At 46.1% G+C, this 27,511-nt stretch overlaps 1 protein-coding gene across 3 annotated transcripts in view; it reads left to right on the top strand.

The window, feature by feature from the left end:
- Window positions 1–27,511, top strand: part of Ttc7b (tetratricopeptide repeat domain 7B) — a 245,655-nt gene that overhangs the window by 184,317 nt on the left and 33,827 nt on the right. For all 3 annotated transcript variants that reach the window (XM_045155047.1, XM_045155048.1, XM_045155049.1), the window contains 2 exons: window positions 7,337–7,434; window positions 23,395–23,535. In XM_045155047.1, coding sequence (XP_045010982.1) covers window positions 7,337–7,434; window positions 23,395–23,535 — 239 coding nt within the window. The remainder of the gene's footprint in view (window positions 1–7,336; window positions 7,435–23,394; window positions 23,536–27,511) is intronic.

Below are 27,511 nucleotides of genomic sequence, written 5' to 3' on the forward strand. Positions count from 1 at the left end.
AAAAATCATGACTCAAACATAAAGTGAACAGATCAAAGATTTTATTTGCTTTTTAACTAAGATGGGGCCTAGTACAGTGCTAAGATCTATTCAAAGAAGTACTTAAAACAAATATAGGTAGAAATGCTGAGGTGTACAAAAACAGTATCCTATAAGGGAATGAAATGTATTTGGGGAAGATTATCTTTTCTACAGAGAAGTAATCAGTTGTATCTCTGCTAGATGAAATTCATTTGTCTATCTATCTATCTGTGGGTTAACTTCTGTCCCTTGAGAGCTGTAGGTAGTCAACCAGAAGTCAAAGACGCCGCCAGTTAGAACCAGCAGATCTGGGAAAGAGCAGCAAGCTTACCCCCAGAAGTTCACTGGCAAACACCCATAACCCATTTGCCCATTTCCATTCTGCAGCACATTTCCTGACATGTGTATTACCAAGGATTTTCCGCCCTGTGACAAAAGTAATTTAAGGAAGAGGCACCCAGCAATTCAAGTGAATTTACACAACTCACACATTTGGGGTATTTTTCAAGTTCATGGCAAGGTGTATGGACAATTTATGGTATGTGGTAAACTGAATCGGGAGCCTGAAAGATATCATTTAAATGGTGAACGAGTGCCAAGGACGTGGCCTGTCCAGGCTGGCCAGGAAGAGACAGGCAAGTAGGGAGGTGGCCGTGGTCTGCAGAGAGTGTAGGCTGGGTACGATGTAGGCAACTGCAGATGGCTGGAAGGTTTTTGTTGTTGTTGCTTGCTTGTTTTATAAAAGTTTCTGCTGCTAAACCAGGCCTAGTGGCTTACATTTGTATAATCCCAATACTTTTGGAAGTTGAGACAAGAGAACTGGGCAACATAGTGAGTTCTGACAGAAAGTCTGAGCTACCAAGTGAAACAAAATAAGGTATGGTGACATGCCTTTAATCCCATCACTCAGGAGGCCGAGGTAGGAAGACTTCTGTGAGTTCAAGGCCAGCCTGAAACTACATAGTGAATTCCAGGTCATCAAGGTCTAGAGCAAGACCCTATCTCAAAACATTAAAGGGAAAAAAATACAAAACAATTTTTTAAAAAAGCTTCTGCAATTAGAATGTTCAAAACCAGGGCCCTTTGAACTGACTTCAGTTAGAACAGTGGTGACCCTCCGTGGGGCAGAGCAGAGGAGAGTGCCTCTCTGAGGGTCTCACAGTTGTTCCCGAGATTGCTGCCCCCCTCCCCCTCCCTTGTCTTGGTGAAGTGCAGGCAGTCCTGAGTCTGGCCTCTTTCCTTTCATGGGTTTGATCTGAAAACAAGGATCATTTTACTTTTTTTTTTTTTAAATTTTTTATTTTATTTATTTGAGAGCGACAGACACAGAGAGAAAGACAGATAGAGGGAGAGAGAGAGAATGGGCGCGCCAGGGCTTCCAGCCTCTGCAAACGAACTCCAGACGCGTGCGCCCCCTTGTGCATCTGGCTAACGTGGGTCCTGGGGAACCGAGCCTCGAACCGGGGTCCTTAGGCTTCATAGGCAAGCGCTTAACCACTAAGCCATCTCTCCAGCCCTCATTTTACTTTTTTAAAAAATCCTACTTGTCTAAGTTTCTAGGCAAAATTAGGAAGTGCCAATTATCTCCCCCCAAGCCTCCCCTTGTGCCCCTCCATGGCACCATGATTTGGGAGAGTTTGCATCATAATCCAGCTACAGCAGACAGTATCCCAGCTGGCTGCCCTGAGCTTGGACCCATCTTTTGCCTGTATCCCCTTTAGAAAGGAGAAAATAAACCCATCAGCCTTTGCCTTGCCAATTTTCTCTCAGCTCTCCACACCTCTCCCACCTCCCCACATTTCCTCCCACTTAGCAACCAAGAATATTGAATGTGAGGAGAAAAAAAATAGCAAAACTGGAAAGCCTTTAAAAATACTAAACCAAATGCCAAGGCTCTGTCCATACTTCCTTCTTAGGTTCTCTCCATAGTTCCTTCTTCCTGAGCTCTGTCTGTACATCTTCCTTCTCTCCATACCTCTTTGTTCCTGGATTCTCTCCACACTCCTCCTTCCTGGGTTCTGTCTACTCTTCCTCCTTCCTGGGTTCTCTCCTTACCTCCCCCTTCCTGGGTTCTCTCCATGCTTCCTCCTTCCTGGGTTCTCTCCATACCTCCTCCTTCCTGGGTTCTCTCCATACCTCCTCCTTCCTGGGTTCTCTCCATACCTCCTCCTTCCTGGGTTCTCTCCATGCCTCCCCCTTCCTGGGTTCTCTCCATACCTCCCCCTTCCTGGGTTCTCTCCATACCTCCCCCTTCCTGGACTCTGCCTGTACTTCCTCCTTCCTTTGTGGCTCCACAAGATGATGGTTGTGTTGGCCTAGTCTGGGGTGGGTGGAGGAGGTCCTTCCCAAATCCTTTGGGATTGAATAGACTCTTACTCAAGAGCTCTGTGTGTGTTTGTTTCAGCTTCATTTTCATTGGGTTATAAATAAATGTCACCACCATGTAATCTTAGTAATGCCTCCCATCTACTGTGGTGAGAAGTGACCTAGCTGGAGAATGCAGCATGCAAAACGAGGGCTATGTCTCAAAGGTCTGCACACTTCAAAGTCTCCTAACACAGCCAACAGCCTAGTCTGTAGAAGAGGGAAGAAAGACAACACGGGAAGTGCATGAGAAGAATCCTTTCCTAAAAATAAAATAAGCTGAAAACAGAACCAGAAAGCTTTTGGCAGGAAGCATTTGATTTCTACCCGGAGGCACCCTTGTCTCTGCACACTGCCTCTGCACATGCTCAGTTGTGATGGGCCCTTTGTTCCTCCCACCAGGTTTTCCAGTGTTTCCCATCCCCATCCAAGCCCATCTCGAGTTCAGCCCAGGCCCCCGGGACAGAAGGAGGAGACCATGGTAGACGTAGGCAGCAACAGGGACTGAGTGGACAAATTGAGAATAGATCCTAACTTTGCTTTCTCAGCCTCCCATTCCATCCTTATTTTTGCTTGAGGGAAATCACAGTAAGAGCTAGTTACTGAACTGAGCCTTAGAAAACTTGCCAATAAGGTTCCACCTGCAGTTGTAGAATATAGCTCCTGCTCTGAGCAAAACAGTGACTGGGTAGCATTCTCACCAGCACAGCTGATAAAGTATTGTCATTTCAGGAGCCTGGATTCCCTTTTCCTGGGATCTGCAGTTTAGAAAAGGCAAGTTTCTCTGATGGCTATGACTCTTACTATGTAAAGGAAGAACTAAAAATTGCTTAAAGTACCCTGCCTTATGTTTTGCCTTCTCTTTCTCATTAAAATACAAAGCCACCTCAGTTCTTGTGTATAATGACTTGGCCACTCAAGACAGTGTAAATATGACAGAATTTCCCCCTATGGCCCCTCCCAGCTCACTTGCACTGCATATCACAGCATTTTAGTCAGAGATGGTAATGACCACATTTATTGAAACTCCTCTGTACCAGCACTGTGCAGGTCATTTCTGTATTGTCTTCAATCCCTGTCAGCCTTTCAAGTTAACAACTATTATTTCCACTTTATAGAAAATTAAACTGAAGCTAAAGGAGGCCAAGTAATGTGCTCAGGTGTTCCCAGTTAATAAGCAGCAGCACTCTGATCAAACCCAGAGCTGTCTGAAATCAAAGCTCTTCTCCAGGACAGCCAGCATGCTGCCTCCTCTCTTGATGTTAACCTCTTTTAATTAAGTCATTTCTTTCCTCTTGAGCTCTGCCACTCGAACCATCTCCATCATTTGCCACTGTTTGACATCTCCATGGTTAGAAGAAACTTGTTTCTTCTTAAATCCTACTTGAGTCACTTACCAAAACATCATCTAAAACTCACAGGCATTCATAGTCCTAGTGAGAAGTTGGAGATCTCATTTCATACTAATAGTTATCAGCATTTTGGTGAAACGTTTTAATATTTTATTTGTATTTATTTATTTGACACAGAGAGAGAATGAGAGTGGGCACACCAGGGCCTCCAGCTATTGCAAATGAACTCCAGGCACATGAGCCATCTTATACATCTGGCCTACATGGGTTCCTGGGGAATTGAACCTGGGTCCTTTGGCTTTGTAGGCAAGTGCCTTAACCACTAAGTCATCTCTTCAGCCTGAAACTTTATTTTACCCAACATACTCTCATTTTGTCTTTGAAGAAGCCAGATAAAATGAACATATTTCATGTTATATCATACCTATTTTACTGATGAGAAAGTTGAGGTTCAGAGATACCAGGAACTTGTGTGATTCTTATCACTCAACAAGGGTTAGAGAAAAGCAATTCTCCTGTCTGCCTCTGCTATGATGGTCTCTTATAGTCTACATTTTTGTGTCACATGCTATTCTGGGAGCTGTGACAAGAACTCAGGGTTGTGAATCCCAGCTTATCACCACCACCACAGCTGTCACCTTGCCTTGTGTGTATCCTCTCTGGGTCTGTGGAAGGCAGGACTCCTGAGAGAAGATGACAGTGTTAAGAATGTCAACTTCGTCATGTTATACTCTGAATTGTCAGTCCTAATAGGGAAGGGAAATTCCCCGGAGATGCATGTCTATGTAAGTGGACATCTCCAGCTGAGTGGAATGGATTTGGGGGCCCTTCCAGTTTTCCCTCCCTAAACCATCTCTTAGCACCACTAACTCTCTTCCTGTCCTCCTCCTTGGACGATGCTTCTGGCAGTCTAAAGGCCAGACTGAGGAGAGTTAAGGTGGTAAGTGGCCTACGAGAGGTGCCCAAACAGACAGTGTCCCTACAGGTAAAGAAAAATGACTTTCAAGTCAGAATGAGAGGCTTAAAGAGATTCAACTGGTGGCCAAGGCCCGCTATTGTCCCTTCTCCCACATATGATGGGTTTTAGAAAAGGCAGGTTTCTCTGATGGTTAAGACTCTTACTATGTAAAGGAAGAACTGAAAATTGCTTGAAGTACCCAACAAAATTTTCAGCCATAAATACTAAGTTATTTCAGAAAGAAAACATTGAGTATGGAAATAAAAGTCTCTCCATTTTAAATGATTAGTTGTTGTTTTTGCACTATTTTCAGAAGGTTCTATGGGTCATAACTGCATGTGGTTTCTCCACTGGTGGGAGAAGGGTCCAGTGTCACTATCAGTGAGCAAGGGCCACCATGTAAGATTATGGTTATGGCTGGAGTTGCTAACATTTGGAGTAGCAAGTCCTTAACTCAGCTTGCTCTGCCTCCCACAGTTTCTCCTGAAGGTCTGAGGTAAGCTGTCTCCGAGACTTCACCAGCCATAGCAACCCAGATGCATGTTTATAGATAGGTGTACTTATGGCACTTCGAATGTGCCTAGAAGTTGTAACTCCCCAGCATGCTCCAGCTGTAACCTTGTTCCATCCTTGCACAGTTCTGTGTTCATCTGGCCAGGGAGTGACTAAGGCAGGGTGGCCTTGCGCAGAGTGGCACTCGGTAGTGGTAGGTGTAGGGTGCGAGCCCAGATCCCCATCCGGGTGGCAGGTCTCCAGCTTTTGGGTCCTTCCAAAGCATCACATATGGCAGTCGAGCCCCTGCTGTGAGATGTGATGTGGTGGAGACTTGTGGCACGGCAGCTGAAGCTGACCCAAGTGTGACCCACCGGGTTCCCAGGCAGGTCCTTCCTTTACAGTGTCAGCACCTCACTCTGTGTCCTAGGACCCTCATGGGGAAGAAATAGCTCAGCGTGTCTTTTTTTTCTTTTCTTTTCTTTTTTTTTTTTTTTTTTTTTTTGAGGTAGGGTTTCACTCCAGCCCAGGCTGACCTGGAATTCACTCTGTATTCTCAGGGTGACCTCAAACTCTCGGCGATCCTCCTACCTCTACCTCCCAAGTGCTAGGATTAAAGGCATGTACCACCATGCCCGCCATCTCACCATATCTTAAAACAGACCCACCTAAGTGGGAAGTGATTGCAATATTCAGAAAATTAATCCTTTGTAATTATTTACATTAAAAATGCTACATTTACGGATCAGCGTTAGAAATGCTCCATCAGAAAAAAAAAATGCTCCATTGGTTTGCAATAATGATAATTTCCACACACCTTTATAAGCTCTTTTGCTAAGAGCAATCTGTTGTTTCCCACTTGTAGAAATAATTAATAGAGTGGTTTCCAGCAAATTTCCATGGGATGATGTAATAAGTGTAGGCTGACAGTCTGTAGTGAAGGAAGTTTCCTCCGTTTCCTGTGGCTTTCTCTAAGTGCATCTCTTGATGTGGAAATTGTAGCCTGTACACTGTGTTAAGGTTCATACCGAATCTTGTTTGCTGCTTTTAGCAACAGCTGCACACAGGAAGGAAGGTGGTGTTCCTTCACTGCTGAATTTCAACTTACCAATTTTAAAATAAAAATCACTCCTAGAGATCCTGGACAGATTATGATAAGGAGACAAATCAAGGCAATGGATTCTACCTATTAGCCTCATAGACTTCAAGAAGCCCCTTAAGTGTTTTCATTGCGCTAGGACTGCTGCGGTTTCCCTATGGCATTGCTGAGGGATGTCAAGCCTGTTTTTCAGGCCAAGCTGGTGTCAGGGGGTCAGGAAGAAGCTGGGCAGTGCAGGAAGCTGGTAGGAGTGGTGGTCTGGAGGGCAGGCACCTAAACCCAGCAGTGTTTTCCCCAAGTCTCTTCAAACCCCTGTGGGCAGTTCTCTGAGCTCAGGGAAGCCAGAGGGGCCTGCAGTGCTGGCTTTGCTGTGGCAGCTCTTTGTGTCATGTCACACTGCCTTTCCTCGTGGACTAAAGGAGAATAGTGCCCAGATGAGGCATCTTAATAGCTGGATCTGGGGACACACTCAAGCTCACGATTGCGATCACTGAAAAGCAGGGGCCAAGGAACCTCAATTCTGTCTGCTGCGTCTAGAACGGAAGGGGGAAGCAGTGGAAAATGGTGGCTGTCCCAGCACTTCTGGTTTACTTGGTCTGCAGTGGGCCCTCTGCATCAGTGTTTTGGAAATGAGTTGCGTGATTTTGTTTTTTAGTGTCTAAGTTCAAAGCCCTGGTGTAGAGTGTAGGCTGGCATAGATATCTCCAATCATGGTGCATATAGGAGCTAAATGAATTAATTCCAGAGCACCATTGAATGGAATGCCAGCCATTCTCCTCCTGTCAGGTAGATGGAGAAGCTGGCTAGTTTTTTTATTTTCATATTTTCCAATGACAATGACAGTGAAATAAAGCAAGGGGTTATTGAAGTCATTTAAGCTATGCTTGTGACACCAATGCCAGGGCCAGGATACAGGACAGCTTTGTGTGTGGAAAGATGCTAAGGAGCATCCAGATGCATGGACAGTATCACCGCGCTTCCCTCCTCCCTGGCTGGCTCTCTCCCACCTTCCCACCCTCAGGTGACTGACACTTGCCGTGTGTTTTACAGTGACTCTGGACGTGGGAGCAGCCTCTTAGATAGAACCATCGCTGACAGACGACAGCTTAATACAATCACTTTGCCAGACTTCAGTGATCCTGAGACAGGTGAGAATCAAAGGCCAGAGGGGGGAAAGGCGGGGAGCAGAATGCGGGGCTGGCGCTGAGTGGAGCTGTGAGATTGCCAGGGGCTGGGGGTGGGAATTGGCCGCAGGCAAGCAGGCGAGACACTTAACCGAGGTGCGGTTCTCCAGGCTCTTTTTCCAGTGTTGGTTTATAGTGAGGAAAGTAATATTATTTGCCGAGAAATTCTGAAATTGGTTTGCCCTTCTCTAGGAGCTTAAACTTTTGAATCTGCATCAGGTTTCCCCTCTGTTTTTCTGTGTCTCCTCTCAGGTTCCTGACCTTGATGACATTAGCCATTCTCTGTTCTGATCAGTTGTACATATAAACACACATGTTCCCAGCAGAATGTCTTGTCAGGTGGCAGCAATTTCTGAGCTGCCACCTCTACTGTCCCCGTGTGGAAACCCATAGTGCTCATTGCCTCTGAGCAAATGTTTTTACCTTGGCTGGTAAAGACCTCTCAGATGCTGGTGGGCTCAGAAGCTCCATGAGCTAGTTCCGCAGCTCCCTGAGGGCAGGGAGCTAAGTATTGCCTCCCTGATTTCCAAAGCTCCAAACAAGCAATTTCAGAAGTAACACTGACTATTCTGGGGCAGTATGGGGGCTCCATAGGCCCACAAAACCTAATGAAATCCACGCAGCTCTGATCCCCAGAGGTAATTCTAGCATATCACATACAACTAGCTTCTGCAGTTTCTCCTATCCACAATACCTGATCCATGGTCAGCCTTAGTCCTTTGGGTATCCTGGGCTTTTCTGGGCTAGCTTCACGAAAGGTTTCTCAAGGTCCCTGTTTTGTCCCAGCTCCTGTCAGAGCCTTTCCACAAGAAGCCAGAATCCATCCACTGGGAAGTCTGACCCGCGTGCTTAGGAGGGACGTGGTGTGTAAGGAGCCCATCACTTCTTCCTGCCCAGGCTCCCCCCAAATTCACAGTTAGCCGAAGAAGCTATCCAAGGACCCACAGGTCTCCCAGTTCCAATGACTGTTGGACATAAGAAGTGACACAAATTGTGACTTGTAGTTTAGCCTGCTTGGCAGTCACTGCTAACAAAGGCTGACGAAGCCACAGAGAACTAACTCCCCCAGAGTGGCCCACTTCAGTTGGCCAGCTCAGGAGTGGGCAGAGAAGGCAAAGCCGACTACCACAGCACAGCAGAGCCCTGCCTTGCGGGTACAGTTCTCCCAGGGGTGGGCTTTCTAAGCTGAAGGAGAGGGACAGTCAGGCTGTCAGCCCTAGCCAAGATGAGGTGAGGTTGGGACAGTGTGTGAGAAGAGAATCAAGAGACACTTAACCTTGGGCCCTGAAGTGCTTGGTGCTGGTACAAAAGGGCTGCTGTGGCCACCCAGGGCTGTCTTCCTCAGTGTCCCATGAGAACAGTCGGACTAAATCCGGACCCCCTTTTCTTTCAAGCTGGCTTGGACCTTAATTTCCCTTGAAGTCCCACAACTTGGATGCCATGTATTGGAAGCAGATGGCAATAGAAAATAAATGAGGCCTTGTTCACATTGCCCTTTGCCCCAGAGGACATTTTCCTGGAGGCTCTCATGAGTGCCCCCTCCGCAACGGGGCTGTATCTGTGTGGCACAAGCTGCATGTCACTGCCCACTGTTTCTCCTCTCTCCTTACCCATGTTGCTGCTCCTTCAAAAGGGTTTGAAGTCTAGGCTGCTGGTTCCTGTGTCCCTGCTAAACACCAGTGGAGGCCACCCCTTCCCAGGCACAAGCCAGTGACCAACTTGTTGAACTATGCAAAGGAACCCCTCCAAGATGCCATTCGTCTGCCATGCACCCCTAGGAAGTGAAACAGCGCCTCCATACTGGTGAATCAAGCCCAGTTTTCTTTCGTTTGGCTCTTGGAAGGGCTCACAAGGAGTGCCTCCTTACTGTAGTCACACACTTTGTAACTAGCCTCCCTCTGTTCTTCTCATCTTGATTTCATTTTAAGAAGTACATCTTGTCATTTAAAACACAAAAGTAACTCAAAGTGCACCATGGGGAAGGTCTGCTTCCATCCCCACACCTGCATCGTCCAGTCCCCTAAGAGCAGCCATCTTTACTAGTTTTCTGTTTACCTCTCCAGGGTCCCTTCATGCAAATAAGGATATGCACTATTTCCCACACCCCTTACATGAGCAATCACATACTGTGTGTTAGCTGTGATACCAGATAGTATCTACTTTCCAGCATATCCTGAAGAGGCCTTCTTTCCCCTCAACAGGGAGAGGCCTCGTTCTGTTTGACAGCTGGTAGCTGGGTTTGACAGCCCTGTTTTACATTTAGGACTCTTACCTACCCAGTACAGTCTTGGGCATCTTTCTTCCCTCTGCTGCAGTTTGCAGCTCATGTGGTGCTGGAGGAGACTGGCTAATTTTGAACATCCACTGCCACACTGCTCATTTAGAAGAGACAGGGCTACAGAGCAAAAGGGAAAAGTGAAGTCAGGATGGCTCTGAGTTAAGCAGGAGTGATTCTGGTGTCAGAATCCATCCAAGAGAGCCCCGTCCTGGCTGGCGGCAGCATGTCTTTAGCTCTGGTCTTATGACATACCTGATGCCTGTTTTCCTTTTGTCAAGACCAGGATTGAGACACACAGTGCTGGCATCAGAAAGGGGGCATGGCCAAAGCAATGGTGACCTTTCACTGGATTGATTCTGCCACTCTCGGGTGCAGGGCCAGAGCCCCCCACTGCCCGCAAATGCCCTATAGAAGCCTCAGAGCCTCCTGGACTAGGAGTGATATTGTTTTTCTCCAGAATTAATTTTTCTGGAAAAATGTCAAATACACCAAATTAGAGATACTAATATGACAAATTCCCAATACCTGCTATTAAGCTTCAATAGTCAGTCCTTTATTTCATCTATTTCTGCTGACCCACAATTGGGTTTTATAGAATATTAAGGCAGGGCTGGAGAGATGACTTAGTGGTTAAGGCATTTGCCTGCAAAGTCAAAGGACCCAGGTTCAATTCCCCAGGACCCAAGTAAGCTAGATGGCAAAGGGGGTGCACACATATGGAGTTCTATTGCAGTGGCTGAAGGCCCTGGTGCACCCATTCTGTCTCTCTCTGCCTCTTTCTTTATCAAATAAATAAAACATAAATAAGTAAGTAAATAGAATATTAAGGCAAATCCCACAGATCATATTCTTTTTTTAAATTTTTTTAAAATTTTTATTAACATTTTCCATGATTACAAAATATATCCCATGGTAATTCCCTCCCTCCCCACCCCCACACTTTCCCATTTGAAATTCCATTCTCCATCATATTACCTCCCCATTACAATCATTGTAATTACATATATACAATATCAACCTATTAAGTATCCTCCTCCCTTCCTTTCTCTTCCCTTTATGTCTCCTTTTCAACTTACTGGCCTCTGCTACTAAGTATTTTCATTCTCACACAGAAGCCCAATCACCACAGATCATATTCTTTATTGAATTTTAGAATATATGTCTAATAGACATGAACTTTAAAATTAAATAACCATAAGCCATGATTATACATTTTCTGTCATTAGGCAATGTAGACTTGGTGTTCATGAGTTTAGAAGTAGTTGATTGATGGAAATATGTTTTTCACCTCTGCAATTTCCTATGTTCAAGACAGCGGAAGGATCTGAGGAGGAACTCGCATGTATAAGCTGTGGACCAGCCAAGTAGCAAGCGAAACAGAATGACGTTTTACTAACTAGACACACCCTACTAAGAAAGCCCCTTACAGAACACGGTGCTCCTCCTGCTACCCTGACTTCCTTTCTCCCATCTCTAATAGGTCCCAGCCAGCAAAAAAAAAAAGAGGAATCAAATAGAGTGACAGTCTTTGAAGCTATGAGTCACTGCCTTTGCTTTGGAATAAGTTGGTAGTTCCTGAAATAGCGGCTGAAAAACATTATTTTTCTGCCTTTTACCTATAAAACAGGATGTGGGTAAGGGGGTTTACCTTTAATCATTGGTAGATATTACTGGATACCTATCCAAAGCAAAAAGAATTGTTGAATTTGAAAGGTTGATGCATTTTGCCTGGGCAAGTTGGTGACTGCTGCTGTGGTGGTCTGTGCAGTGTCCCAAATCTCCCCAGCCATCGCGTGCAGGCGCAGTAGTGGCAGAGCTTCATACCCCATTGTCACAGTGCGGGGACATGGCCTGTCATTGCACTGCAGTACCCTGCAACTTGGAAAACAGTAGTTTTCAAGTAAACTGCATATAAGTGCTTCTCATGAAAAGCAAATGTATAGAAAGTCAAATCCTAATCCTTTCCAATTGAAAAGCAAATAATGTCCCATAGAATGCCCTGGATAGAATACATTAAAGATGTGTGGTTCTTGGTAGATCACTCTGCCGAATCTGTGCCCAGGTAAATCTAAATTATTTTTATTCATGATGTTGTTGCAGAGAAATTAAATAACCAGTGGAAAACCAAATTTGTTTTCTTCGAAAAGCACTTGTATTCTATTGTCAAGTAGAGGAATGATTGTGTATTACATGACCTCATTTTCTTTGCAGCTTATGTGAGTATATTAAAGGCTAGTTTGTTTTTTATTTGTTTCTAAAGTCTTTTTTGCTTTTGTTCTTTTTTTTCTCTTTCACTTTTTAGTGTCAGAGTCCTCCTCCTCCTCTTCTCTTTCAAGAACCGAGTCTCCTCTCCACCTGTTTGTGTCTTCTCATCTTCATTCTCATCCCAAACCTGATACCTTTGTGTGGCCCCCTGCTGCTCATTCACTCAGTGACTCGGGGCCCCACCGGGAGCCCGCGCTCTGTAAACATGGTTTTTCTTTTTTGTTAGACCCGCTTCGTTTGCCCGATGTCTGGAAGTCTTCCAACTGATATGCTGGCTAGGAAACTAACAATCCAACCAAGGGAGGATCTCACTTACTTGAAAATCCAAAACTGTAGATATTAGTGCCCATGCTCCAGCTTCCTGATGTAAAAGAAGCTCGTCCTGGGGCCCAGTGGACCTTCCGTTTCTGCTTCTTGGTCCCCCTGTGCTTTGCTGGAGTTGATGTAGAAGGCATAAGAACTAATCTGGCTAAAGAAAAGCATGATGTAATATTTTGTAAAGAATTTAATCCTAAAAATGTTTGGATTTTAATTTGGAAGTTCAATTTATTCCAACCAGTATGTAACAGTAGGGGTCCTATTCTAAAGGCAGCAGCCATCTCCCTGTAAGGTTACTGTGCATTAGCAGTGCACGGGAACCTTAGACCTGCCAATCCCCTGCGATCCACTTCCAGGTTCAGCATAGGCCTGGGTGTAAGAGTGGGGAATCTGGATTTATTTATTTTATACTTTATATAATTATATGTGTGTGTGTTTATTTGCGAGCAAAGAGGAGAGAATGGGTATGCCAGGGCCTCTTGCCCTTGCAAACAAACTCCAGATGCATGTGCCACTTTATGCATCTGGCCTTATTTGGGCACTGGGGAATCAAACCCTGGCCAGCAGGCATTCCAAGCAAGCACCTTTAGCCACTGAGCCATCTCCCCAGCCCAATCTGGATTTATAAACCACCCTCTCATGATTCCAGTGCCAGTAGGTTATGGAACACATTTTAAGAAACTATACTAGAAGTTTTTTTATTTGCAAAGATAGAAGAGGTAGGTAAAGTTGTGTCAGGAAATTGAACAGCATTTTAGCCTAGTCTAGCCTTTAGGTAATACAGATATTTTGGAAGTCTACCTTAGGGAGTTTCAGGACCTTTCAATTAAAAACAAAAATTTCCTGTAGTAAAATGAAACACGCTGGTTGATAAAGTCTTTAAAGGGGATCTAATATGGATGTCACTAGGAGAGCCCATCCTTGCATTCCTTCACTCATTTACTGAGTTTCACTTTCCTACCAGTTCAGCAGCAAATTTAATTTCTGTGCTGTCACACATTGAATAAAAGCCCGCAAGGGGACCTGCAGCCAGAAGAGCTACTGCCCCTGATTTGCTTGTCTTTAGGGGTGGTTGGCCCTCTGTATTAGCCCCCCACACCCCAGGCCAGAAACAAGGGACTGTTCAGAATAAACCGTTGACATCAGAGACACTCTTGACCTTAATCATCAGCATACTGTGTTCCAACCTCTGATGTATGTGTGGCAGCCCTGATTCTATGAAACGAAGAGGCAAGTGTTACTTATAAACTGCTTGAGTTGCTTTTGTCCACTTCAAATCAGACATTTTCCCTTAATACCATGCCTAGTGGCAGCTGCTAACCACACACACACATACACAAAAAAATCATTTTTTTACAGTAGCTTTTGCAGAGTTTATTGCATTAAATGAGGTCTTGCTGTTGTCATATCTTCCCACTGCCTTGTCAACTGTGTTTGCACAACAAACCCATCAGCTTCTGCCCCCTAACAGATTTTATCATATTGATCCAGGACCTGTGTTCTATGAAATCCCAAAGACAAGTTCTGGCTCTTCCAGTGGGGCTGTTCATATCACACTAATTTGTAAATTGTTGGGGTGATGAGCACCCACTGGGCTTTCTTCTGAATGTGGTATGAACTGAGCAGTGTTCAGTGTTTGTTCTGGGGGACACGCTCCGAGACACTGACCCATCCTCAGGAAGCGCCGAGCCCAGTAATCAGGTGTTTTTGCTGAGCCTGAAGCTCCCAAGAATCTTTCCTTCTCACAGAAACAGCTTTCAGTTGGACAGGGGAAACCACTGGTACATTTCAAACTCTTTTGATAAAATCATGATGGATTCCAATCCAAATTCTTTCCAGGAATGAACTGTCCCAGCCCTGCACATTGTTGGATTTAGGATTAGGGTTAATATATGGAAAGACCCAAAAGCTGCGCTTGTCTCCTTCCCTTTGGAATTTCGTGCTATGGAAACAGAACACATCGCATGAATTGGTCCCCTTCCACGTGGTCAGTGTAGAAGGGAACGCCCACTTGGCCTTTCTTTACTTTAAAACAAAAGTCATTGTTATATGTCACTCTTGAATTGAAATCTGATTACAGCCAGACTTAACAGTTGGAAGGTTACTAGAACTCTCTTTGCTTTCTTAGTCTTAATTTCTTTTGAGTTTTCAGCTGTTTTATTTCTTGGTTTTAATTTTTTGGTTTGATCTGTTATTCCAAGGCAACTCTCCAGAAGCATACTTTCATGGTTTTCCCTCCCTTTTTTCAGTTAGTAAGTAGTTTTCCAATCTATAAACCCTCCCAAGGGTTTCCAGAATCACACCTCCCTCCACTGTGGAATGTGTACTGTCTGTTGCGTGTCGGGAATGTTGGGGTGATGTGACCATCTTGCTGCCGCCTGCTTGCCCACTTCGCCACCTGGGCCGGTTCCCGATGCCAGTGCACTCCGCCACAGCCTGGGTGCAAACACAGCAGAGGCAGTGTTGTTCTGAGGACTACAGAGGAAGGGTGGCGGGCCCAGCAGCCTTGCAGCGGGATTGGACATGTGTGACACCCAGCGCCTCACAGTGGGTCACCTAGAAACTCTAGCCAGAGAGGACAATAGGAGTCCTTGACATCCTTTTCAGCACAGTCATTATTGATCCACAGATAAATGATTCTAGTTGTTAATTTTTATAAAGATGGCCATTGTGAAAGCTAAAGGTACACTTACCAACAGCTAAAGGAGACTAAGCCAGTCCCCAATGTAGTATTGGTATTGTGAAGCCATTGCTGAGTGAGCACAGCTGCCAGAGGGCGTTTCACTAACCTCTGTTTCTGTCTGGGCAAGTTGCCCCTCCTTCAACAGAGTCAAGACCTTCACTTTGACCTCGTGTTGCCAAGCTAATTTATTCATTTTTCCCTACCCATGGAATCATTGTTCCTCGGGTTTCATTTGAGGAAGTGCTGGTGGCCATGATGATCCAGGGCATTTGAATGACCTGAGCCATGGTGGGGAACCCCTCTCACTCAAGATGATTTCCTTCTCTGAAAGCCATCTCAGCCTACATGTGGCTTCACTTCTGATTTAAAAGCAGTCTGTTTTGGGAAAGAATTATGCTTCGGTATTCTTGTCACATAGGAATACTTCATAAAAGGATTGCCACCAGGTGGTTTCTTTAATATCAAGCTCCTCTGGGACAGTAAAAAAGTGAAAATTCATTTTCAGAAAAACCAGGCTACACTTGAAACCTTCAACTGCGCTTGTGGTTTAAAGTGAGACTTGCAGGGCCTGGACAGATGGCTTAATGGTTAAGGCTTTTGCCTGCAAAGCCAAAGGACCCAGGTTCAATTCCCCAATACCCACATACAGATACACATGGTGGCACATGCATTTGGACTTCGTTTGCAGTAGCTGGAGGCCCTGGTGCACCCATTCTCTCCCCCTCTCAAATAAATAAAATATTTTTAAAAAGAAAAACATAAAGTGAGGCTTGGTACATTTGTAAAATGGACTAAGATATTTTCCATAAAAATAGTTCCAAAGCCCTCAGAGGTCAGGAAACCTAAATTCAAGGGTCATTTCTACCAAGGAACCCCCACAACTTACTTCATCTCCCTGGACTCGGCCCCCCATCTGTATAAACATAAATGCAGTGCTTACTCTGTTTCTATGCAATCTTATGGCTCAGCAGTCCTGTGTTTAAGGCCAGCCTTGCCTTTCTCTTGAGATGTAGCCTAGGAAGCCGAGGCCCCCAAAGAAGGGACTTCCACGATGGACAACCTGACTGGGCCTTCAGATAGCCCAGGACACTGTCCACACTGCCCCTCGTCCTTAGACCCACCAACCCCATTCTTTTTTAAAAAGTTTTTGTTTAATTTTATTTATTTATTTGAGAGCAACAGACAGAGAGAGAAAGAGGCAGAGAGCGCGGTGGCAGTTGTCAGCAGGGGACGGAAGGGTATGTAGTTTCGTCCTCCTCTCAACCTGTGCTGAGACTGTGACTGCCCACTGGAGTTCTTGGCTCGGATTTCCAGGGATAATTCTGGAGTCTGCTGCTTGTTTGGGAGTAAGTCACTGGGAGAGGAGAACAAACAGAATGGTGAACAAGCATAGATCGAAATGAAATCGGATAAAGAAGTGGTAAAAGTGGCTTTTCTCTTTCTGTTATAACTAGTGCTAATTTTGCATCTCCTGACATTCAAAATGACATGACATTCATGATCTGGAAGTGACTAGTCAGGTGACATATTTCCTCTGCTCCTGATTCATAAAGAACATTTTTTAAAAAAATCTCTATGTATACATGAAAACATAATTCTAGTGATAACCACACTATTTTTTAAGACGTTGGCATTTTGAAGAAATTAACCATGCTTTTGTAACCTTTTCAAATACAACCTTTTCTTCCTATTTACATTAAATCAATATTAATTGAAAATAATTTTCCTTAATTAGTTCTGTGCTGTCTTTCAGTGGGTTTGAATAGGATTCTAGGAGAGTGACAAGTCAGTACAGAGTTGGTGTCTGGGACTTGAGCAGTGCCAAGGCCGGCAGGCCGGTCACCTTGAGGCTCAGAGCAGCAGCCTCCCCAGGCAGAGGGCACTTGGGTCCAGAAGGCCACCACGTGATGGTATACTAGGGAGGGTGAGCCACCAAGGAATCACCACTGTAGTCCTTCAGAAGGTACTGCCTCTGGCCCAGGGCCACCTATGAGGCACACCCTGACAGCTGGCACCCTCCTGCACGCTTGCCAGTCGCTTCTTTTCATGCTTCTGTGTGACCACCTGGCCCACCAGCCTTGCCAGCATCGCTGCAGCCCCGCATGTCCCCTGGAGACGATACAACCCTGTCTCTCTGTGCTTCCTGGGATCCTACTCTCAAGTCTTTCCTACAAAAAGCTCCTTCTCAGGAGATGACGTGTCCTGCCAGGGTTGACTGACTGAGACCCTGGTAAAGAGATTATGATCCATCTTGGGGCTGTGGGTGTGGCTATCCTAGTCTATTCTTTAATCAAACAAAAAATGGAAGTTCTACTGAGAGTGGCAACTGAAGTGTATCAGAAGAGCCCACGGGGTGGGGCAGTGTGGACTGTGGGAATTGGTGCAAGGCAGCAGTTGTCCCTTAGGCTCCTGTGCCTCTGGCTCTGCTGTCACTTTGGTGGACATGCTGCAGAGCAAGAAGAGGGTGACAATCACAGATGTGGTCACGACAGAACAGTGCAAGGCCTACCAGCCCTGCCCAGCCTTCCCAAAGGAGCAGGACAGCCCGCAGGCAAAGACAAGCCAGTCTTAACTCTCTAGGAATAGCTGGGAGGTACCCATAAAAGTTTAATTAAAAAAAAAAAAGGACAGAAAATATGCCTAATTTGGTGGCTGAAGTGGGTGTGGCCCTCCCATCTCTTCCTCTTTCTCCAGAACAAAGAGGCCACTGTGACCAGCTCTCTCCTTCCCTTTGTCCAGCCCAGGCCATGCTGGTGCTGGGAGCACAGAGTGGCAGGTGCGCAGCCCGAAGGTCACAGCCACCAGCAGGCTGCAGTGTTGGGCAGATGCATTTTTCTGAGCCCTGTTTTGAGAAGCAGTCTTGTTCCTGTTAGAAATGAACATTTCTAAGCAGACAGGCTGGCAGAATGCTTAGTCACTCACATTACTGTCGAGCACTCAGGGTCTTCAGCAGACAGGCGGCTGCTTTCTAATCATTTTGGGGGCACAGGTTCTAAGCAATGGAATCTGAATAAAGTCTACTGACAGATAATGTGGAATCATTAGGGGACTGAGGGATGATGAACACAGAAAATCATTAGCCTGGGTAGTTTTAGTTTCTACACACCTGGGGCCAGAATGGCTATTTCTTTTCAGGGGAGGGCGAGTGTCAGCTGTGGCAGCAGAAAGCAGAAAGAGTGTGGGTGGCAGAAGGGCTGCAGCCATGAACTCCATCACCCTCTCATGTTCATGGGCATGAGCAACTTAGTTAATCCACCAGGGCCGGGAAGCAGAGCTGCCTGAATCCTGGACAACTGCATGTCATGTGTGTTTCTTGCTGTTACTTTCTGTGACATAACATGACATAGCTGCCCATTGCTCCTGGCTGTGGCAGGTTACTGGGTGCCAGGCAGGTTTCATCTGAGATCTACGTCATCTCCTCACTCTGTGGAGAGGGGAGTCAGCAGGCCGTCCTGACCACAGCCACTTGTCTAAAGCTGCCTGAAAGTCCAGGGGAGCTGTCAGGGACCTTAGCACTGAAAACACCGGGTGATCATACCTAAGCCGTTTAAGCTTGCTGAACAAAATTCTTGCCTCTCTGATTCCTTTGAATGATAAGCTCAGATAGCTTAGTAGAGCTCATACGTAATTGTCACACCGAGGCCTGTATGACCCAGGCATCTCTTTCCATAGGTGGAAAAGAACTTTGGTCATGGCTTTAGCTGCAGAGCATTGGAGCCAGCTGTTGCCAGTGCCCTGCTTGTGGCAGGGTTTCTCAGCAGGTACCCCAAGTGATAGGGAAGCTAGGGGCTGGTGGGTGGGTTACAGCATGGGCTCACCATGCCTAAGGTTGGTGGCTTTCATGCTTGACCCAGGGAAAAATGTCTTTCCACCACACTTCGTGGTGCCATGCTATACCAGGATGGCCCAGCAGAACCTAGATGAAAACCCTGGGTTAAGAATCACACCGTTCTTCAAGTGGCACTTGGCCTTTCTACCGAGTGTCCCAGACAGTCTTTCCTCTGCAGCGTGGAAGGGAAACAAAAGTCATGGGCTAAGGGAATTCAGAGCATCCTACACCCCTGGACCATTTGGGCAGTTACCTCACAGACCCTGGACCAGCTTTAGGATCCAGAATCCAACAGGTCTCTGTCCACTTGGTTTCACAGTGGCATTTCCCAGCCGCTGTGTCCTGGGAGGAAGGAGAGCATTGTCTCTTCAGGAGGGCATGGCAGCTGGTACACAGGTCCCAACAGTGATAAGCAGCACTTCTCAAGTCAGTATGGTGAGAGGTGCCCGGCCGCCCGGGCAACTTGCCTGGCTCACCTGCCGAACCCGATTGTTAGGGAACATTGCTTCCAGTCTTGGATTTCAAGTTGGAAATACATCCTTTAGTCTTCCTTCTGACTCCTTTGCTAATATCCAGTTTCCATTTCTACCTTAGGTTACACACAATGCAGGGTGTATTTGCTTTAGCAAGAAAGAAAGGGAAAAAAAAAACAAAAACAAAACATGGTTAGAACCAGTGTTTCTCGTTGTTTGTAAGGCAGAATCCAGAGTGGATATTTATGCTTACCATTTCGGTCCTATGAAATTGTAAGATGCCTGTGGTTTTCAAATTATTCCCCCAAATTCTTATCCACTGGGAGACTTGTTCATGCTGCTGTGGCAAGGAGTAATAGGTGCTGCTGTTAGTCACCTGCTATTACTAACGTGCCGAATGCTGTAACCCCCAGCCGTAGCTCATCACAAGGAGGCGTCTGCCCTCGTGAGGCATGCATAACAAGGAACCGATCAACTAAGATGGGCAAGTTCTGCTAATCCTCACCATGCTCTGTTTAATGGGCTGGTTACATCAGGAAGGGGGTGGATCACTAAATGACAGCAGAGTTTGATATTATGTGCCCTGCCATTTTTAGTTGGGACTGCTAGAAGTGATAATAACTACTCTGAAAAGCCCCTTGGGGATGGTGAAGGTTGTGGCCTCTCACCCATTTTGGAGGAAAAAAAAAAAATAGAGCACACAGACATCTAACTACAAGAGGGGCCACTCTCTTCCGAATGTCTTATGGGTATGTCTGTCGACACTGCTCTTCTATACGTTCCTGCCTACTCAATACCTAGGATGGACTGGCATTGTTAATTGTTATAATGGCTCTGAAAAGCCTAATAAGAGGAACCCTTCCTGTCTTATAGAAGTACACAGTCTAGTAGGGAGGCAGGCCCATCCACTTTAAAGCCTGTGGTCTATACAGTGATAACAAAACCCACGTGGAAGCACTGAGAACTCAAGGCCTGTCTCTCCTATCACGGTTATGGGGGAAGACACAGCAGCTTCCTGCAGGAGGTGGCGTTGAGGCTGGATGTAGAGGCTGGCGTCAGAGCCACCTGAGGGTTTGAATCCTAGTTTTACCAGGATTCAACTGGCCGTGTAGCTGTCGATAGTTACATAACCCATCAAGTTTCAATGTCGTCATGTAAACAATGCAGATAACATCATGTAAAGTATTAGTCACAGAGCCTGAAACATAGTATGTTCTCTAAAGCTGATAACCACCACTGCCGTCCCCAGCACCACATTGTCGTTTGCCAGCCCTTATCCACATATTACACTAAGAATTATCAATTCATTGTGTTGAGCCATAGATAATACAAAGAGAGACTTTTTCAGGAGTCCTACTAGTTTATTTGTGGAATATACAAAACAGTTAATCCCAAAGCACAAGTCCTTGCAGCAAGGGGTCCAAAGAATATGGAAGAAAGTTTATAGGGATTTTTATAATATGTTTATTATTTTTTAAAAAATGAATTAAACAACTGAACATGTTAAACATGTCTCGGTTTCAGAACCTCACATGGCAAAAATCAGTAGACAAAGCCCACGTCAATCTCTTCAGGGTCTTTGACAGCTTTTTAGTGTCCAAAGGAATTCTGAGAACTTGCAGCAAACAAGCTCTTATTTGAACTCTGTTCACCTGGTAACCCTCAAACTACGAGGACATAGGAAAGCTCAACCACAGGCCTGTGTCTAGCTTTTCTTGACCAAATATTAGCTGTATCTGTTCTTGACCTGCAAGTAAGGAGTCTCAGTCTTTACTTCTTGTTGGGCTCATTTGGAGTAGCTGGCAGATGGGTACCTAGCCCAATGTAACATATGCTGTGACTCACTTGGTCTCATCTGAGAATTTCTTTAAACACCCAAATCATAGGCCTATGAAGTCAAGGTTGAGAGCCACTGTCCAGGGTAGACCGTGAGCAGATAAGCCAGCTTAGTAATGACCAAGAGAACAATGACCTCCAGATTATTCATTTTGTTAGCTGATCATTGCTATTCAAAATTTTAGCGAAACTCTATCAAGGCCCTGTTATCAAAGTTAAAATATTATGTTCTGTTACCAAAAAATAAAACCACAAATATCTCTAACGGTTTAGCCATTTTGCTACTTCCATTTAAAAAATAGAGTTAGACATACTTTGTCTACACCAGAGTAGATTTGTTGTCACACTTCGTAAGGGTCATCATGCCATCAGTTTGAGGTTTTCATCTGGGCCTCAGTTTCCTTATTATTGAGTGGGAGCTTTTCATAGAAGACTTTAAGGCTGTCCTGGCTGGAAATCACCAAAGCCTGTAGATTATCCAAGGAAGGTGGAAAACCTTCCCTTCTGCAGATTTTGGGTTTCATCCTCCAAACCCCCATCAAAGAACTGAGTGTAGCTAGGGAATCTAACTTACAACCCTGTTGGAACAGCTAAAACAATATGGATGGCAAGTTGTTACAAATACCTCTTTCTTGCTTTGTTTTGCTTTTTTTTTTTTTTTTTTTCAGTGTCACTGAGTAGCCCACGCTGAGCTTAAACGCACAGTCCTACCTCAGCCTCCTAAGTGCTGGGATGCTAGGCATGGGCCACCACATCCAGTTTTCCAGTCCTCACAACATGAATAAATAATGGTGTGTTCCAAAGCCCAACTAAAATTATCTTGTTACTCACAGTTTTGTACTATCCAAAGTCTTATGACCTGCTTGCATAGTCAGCATCTATCTTCACATGTTATCTCTGTTCTAAACTGCATGATGACCTGCTGGTTACCACTAGCAATGTTAAAATACTTATCTCCATTCTAAACTCCCCAGTAAATTAAGAATATTGCAGATGAAGCCAGGCATGGTGGCATACACCTTTAATCCCAGCACTCGGGAGGCAGAGGTAGGAGGATCGCCAGGAGTTCGAGGCCACCCTGAGACTCCATAGTGAATTCCAAGTCAGCCCGGGCTAGAGTGAGACCCTACCTCAAAAAACCAAAAAAATCTAAAAATAAAAATAAGATTATTGCAGATGAGGATACTTGTCTCACTTCTGAAACCATGCCTTCAAGAGTGAGTGTTGGAAAGAGGTGGGGAACGTGCCCATGTTTAAGGATGGACTCTGATAATTGGGGCTTCCACAGACCCCCAGTCCATTTTGACTCATGCACCACACTTATGCTTTTGCCTGGCAGATGTGCCCTGTGGCCCCTTTCTTTGACCTTTCTGGATATCAGGTTTAGAAAATAGATAGGTGCATGTTTTGGGCCCTGGGATCTTTGCTCTAAGTCATCCTCCACTAACCTAGTATTAGCTTTAAGAATAGATATCTGCTGAGCTGGGGAGATGTCTCAGTGGTTAAAGACACTTGCATGTAAAGCCTGGTGGCTTGTATTCAATTCTCTGGTACCCACATAAAGCCAGACACAAAAAGTGACAATGCATCTAGCATTTGTTTGCAGTGGCTAGAGGCCCTGGCATACCAATACAAATGTATAAATAAATAGAATGGGCATTTGCTATGCACAGGGAAGATGTGTATTTTCTAGTTTATAAGGATGCAGTATGCCTTGCCATCCAGGGTCTTGTCCACCTCTCAAAGGCCAGTTTGCATCAATGAATGGGAAGTTGCTGGGTTTGTCTTGAGAATGGTCAGCCACCTACTCGAGGTGCAATCGCAGAAAGCAAGCGTGGTTCTCCTTCTGCCTTCTCCCACACTCAGTTTAGGCCCTAATAGGGTGCTTTGTGATGTTCCCTTGCACTGGTGTTTGTTAAGCCTGGATCCCTGCTGTGTGTCAAGCTGCACTCCCTTCCTGCCCAGCACTCACACCGTGCAGACTGAGCTCTGTAGAGGGAGCGCTTAGCCTAGCATGTGTCCTGTGTGTCGACTAAAGGGTCAGCTGACCAGGGGATGAAACTAAGGTTCCAAGCCTTCGTGATTGGCCCTATTTTGTTAGGGACAGTAATTGGAACCATCCTGGGGAAGGGGCGTGTATGTTTGCACTTGTGTCTGTGTATGGGAGAGGGTCGGTTGTCAAGTTCATGGTTGGTGGTCCACCCTTTCACTCCTAATGCAGTCTTCTCAAAACCTCCCACAGGCTCCGTCCATGCCACATCAGTAGCAGCCTCAAGAGTGGAGCAGGCGCTGTCAGAAGTGGCCTCATCTCTGCAGAGCAGTGCCCCTAAACAGGGCCCACTGCACCCCTGGATGACACTGGCACAGATCTGGCTTCATGCAGGTACTGCTCTGACCCCTTGGCCCCATGCTGTGTCCACGTACGCTACCCCTTGCCGCGCTGCTGGGCCACAGGCTGCAGGTTCCAGCAGACACCCATTCACCTGCTTAGCCCAGAACCATCATCTGTAGGCAGAATTCAGCACATCTGTGGTCCCGCGCCAAACCAGGGCTGCTTCTGCCCTGGGACCCTGAGTCACTCAGCATCTCCCTGTCCTTCCTCCAAGCCTGTACCTGGTCCAGACTTGGCATCTGGGAGTTTAATGAATCAGATTCAGGGCTCCTGGGAAGTTCAGGGGGAGAGGGACTTGTGCCATGGAGGGGCCAGTGTCACACCTCATGCTGTCTCTGTGGGTGACTCAGCTGACTGACTAGAATCCCAGCTGTACTGTTCACAAGCTGTGTAGACGTGAGTTCGGCCTTGACTGCTCAGTCTGTTTCCTCATCTGGACCTGTCTCCCAGGGCCTAGGAACACAATGCTTGGCACATCTCAGCATTCGATCTCTAGAAGACAGGACAGGTGGCATCGATGACACAGATGCCTTTATCAAACCCTGGAAGGCACAATGTGGTTTATGTCCCTAATTCCCTTTGAAGGCACCCCTGGTGGCTCATAGAAACGGAGGCAGTGGCAGCAGCCCCTGTTCTAGAAACTGACCTGGAGGCAGGTATGATGGTCACTGCCCTGGTTTCAGATGGCAGTTGGCTGCCACATGGCTGGTCATCCTCGAATGAAGTACAGCATGGTGCAAGGACAGTCCCCCCACATATAGGACGCCCCAAGCAAGATGACCCATGATGCACTCATAGATTTCTGTTTCTACAGCAAAGGAAACCTCTGTCCCTCAGGTGTTCAAATTTGATCTGCATGACCCTGATGGAGCTTTGTTAGACTCCCCCCTTGGAGCTGAGTGCTGTGTGTTGAGAACCCAAATATGGCTGCGAAGGGTGCCTTTACCTAGCAGCTGTCCATCTGCTTACACTTTCATCGCCCAGACCAGCTGCATAACATTCAGCCTTCCGTGTCCCTCACAGACATGCGCATGGCATGGCTGGATTTACCTGCCTTTGCCAGTCACAGCGCCTGGCTCATGTACGTTTTCTGTGTTGGCATCACTAATTGAGCCATAACAACTGCCGTAAATTAACTAATTATATTCTTCTAAGCAGAAGTACAAAAGAGGGCTGACTCATGCATGTGTGCTCGCTCTTCCCTCTGCAGCCACACCCCAGAGAGCTGGAGAGAAGCTGCCTCTGTGGGCCCACAGGAAGGCCTCCTCTCCTGCTCCTCCGTGATAGCCCAGACCCTCAGGCAGGTTGCCACCCTGCTCGGTCACCTGCCTGGACAGCGACTGCAGAGGCCACAGAGGGGAGTGCACCTTAGTGTCCTGGCCAGGGGAGCCTGGCTGAACACAGGGCTGGTGGAGGGCAGAGCGGTCTCTCGCAGCGGGCCTGCAGCTGAGGTTTGGAAGGCAGAGGGCAAAGCCCAGAGGGTTCACAGCTGTCTGCTCCTGACCTCACCGGCACTGTTCTCGAGGGCCACCAGGTGCTAGCAAGCTTGGCCGATGTGTGCTGCCCCTAACTCAGCTGTCCAGGGCCTTTCCCTTGCTTTGGAGGCCCTTCTATGACTCTTGAGAAGGGACCATTTAGCTGCTTATTATAACAGTGCAGAGCTCAGGGACGAGGGTCACATTTGGACCACCCTTCACCCTCGCAGCAACGGTCCGCGTGACTGAACAGTCCTGTTGCCTGTTGAGGGCATGACTTTGCCCTTCCACAGCTTACTGGGGTTGGACTACAGACAGCAGATGCCATTCTTGCCTTGTAGCCTCAGGGCAGATGTGCTTACGCTCACATTGTGAGCACTGCATGTAGTGTGGGTAGATGAAGCTGGTCAGAGTCTTAGAATTTATGCCTCTTTCCAAACAGTGACAGAATCAAGACTTAGACTCACATTGCATATTTACATAGTCCTTAAAGAAGACAGATCGAAAAGAAAACAGACAGTCTCCATTGCACTGTTGGAGTTTGCCATGTGTGGTTTGATCTTTACTGCTCTGAGAGGTGAAATAACTCAGCTCACTTTCTGACAGTCATGGAAACCAGTTAGCTGCTTTCTGTGTCTGTGGTCAGCTTTAGCAGCACTGCCAGAGTCCAGAAAGTCCACAGGCCGTAGAGAAAATAGACCAAGGTCTGTCATCCAAGGTGGCATACATGAGCCTGCTCTCTCCTGGTTTATCTTGCTGGTGAACAAGAGTGTGGAGACAGATTTGAATGTCTTAGGAAAGATCACTCTGAGACAATCCTACATTCCAGCCTACTGTATCACAGGGTTTCTGGGACACTTGCTTGTATATTTGATGGTAAAGAGATCATGAACAGGACACCTGAGCCACCACCACTCTATGAGGGAACAGGTCCAAGGCTAGAGCACAAGAAATGAGAGACGGTGGACCTGAGAGGGTCCCTCCCTTCCCGCGTGATGGGTGCTCCTCCCCGCAGGGCCTCCTCTTCTGGACTTCCAGCTGCAGAACCTCAGACTTTCACCTAGTAGCTGACCCAGCCTTGGCTGCACTTGTTTGTTCTGTGGCTTTTTTAGATGTATATCAATCTCAGTTAACTAATTTTCAAATAAATATCACACTCATATGGTACATAGTTGAAAAGATGGAAAATGCAAAGGCTCCACCTGACCTTGCACCTCAGTCACCTGTCATCTGGCAACCACTGGTGGCAGCTCTGGGTACCTTCCAGGGACCCTTCCCACTCTGCCTTTTCCCGCTGTCCTCTTACCACAGTGTCTGGGAGATCATCGCCCATGCTGATACTCAGTGCTGACTCACTTTTTATAGCTGCACTTTAAACCCATGGTATGGAAACACTATGATTTAACCAGCATACTGTTGACTGCCATCTATGTCATTTCTTTGCCATTACAATGTGTCTATATCCTGATCTATAATTATTCTGTGTCTCTAAGATGAACTTCAAAAAATGGTACTGATAGATCAAAGGGTTTTTATTTGGATAAATGTGGTCACACAACCTTCCAGAAAGCTATATTAGTTTCTATTCCAGTCATCATAGAATGTCTATTTTCATTTTCTCTTGCCAACATCGGAGTCTCAAAACCCTGGATCTTTACCAGTGGAATCCATGAAAACTGCTGGTTCAGTTGGCTGCTCTGGATTGCCCACTCATCCCATATACAAAGCTTTCCCTGCTCACCTGTAAGACCCCTGTTATGTGTCAGAGAAACTTGCCTCGTGTCTATGATAGGTGCTATAAATCTCTCCCCAATTTTTATTTTCTTTGTATTGGGTTTTTATTCTTCAAACATTATGCTAAAATACACTTATTAGGGCTGGAGAGATGGGTTAGCAGTTAAGGTACTTGCCTGCAAAGCCTAAGAACCCAGGTTCAACTCCTCAATGCCCATGTAAGCCAGATGCACAAGGTGGTGCATGAGTCTGGAGTTCAGTTGCAGTTACTAGAAGCCCCGATGTGCCCATTCTCTCTCTCTCTCTCTCAAATAAATTAAAAAAAAATTAAATATACTTATTAATCTTTTCTTATAGTATTTGAACTTCCTCTGATATCTAGAAATCAGCTACCTATTTTCTCCTCTTTTCCTGAAAGTGTCATGTATTCTGTGGTACCATTTACATACAGTCTCATGCAGAAGACAGAGAGGGAGTCCTCCCTCCACTGCATATGGGGAAGCCACTAGACAGCTGTGGATGCTGTTCATTCTTCCCAGAGCAGGGCACAGGAGTGGCGCCTCAGCACATACCCACTGGAGCTCTATTGAAGGCCGCACGCCTTAATGTTTCCATTGGAAACTCACCAGTCACAGTAGCTCCGAGCAGAACCACCGCTCTTCCAAGCCCAATAGCTTCTGGGTGCCCATCTTTCATTCCCACATTGGGATAGTGCTAAAAATGCCTTTGCGGTAGGTGGTTAATTTCTGCTTGTTACT

This window comes from Jaculus jaculus, chromosome 7 (genome assembly GCF_020740685.1).
Source record: "Jaculus jaculus isolate mJacJac1 chromosome 7, mJacJac1.mat.Y.cur, whole genome shotgun sequence".
Lineage (NCBI taxonomy): Eukaryota > Metazoa > Chordata > Mammalia > Rodentia > Dipodidae > Jaculus > Jaculus jaculus.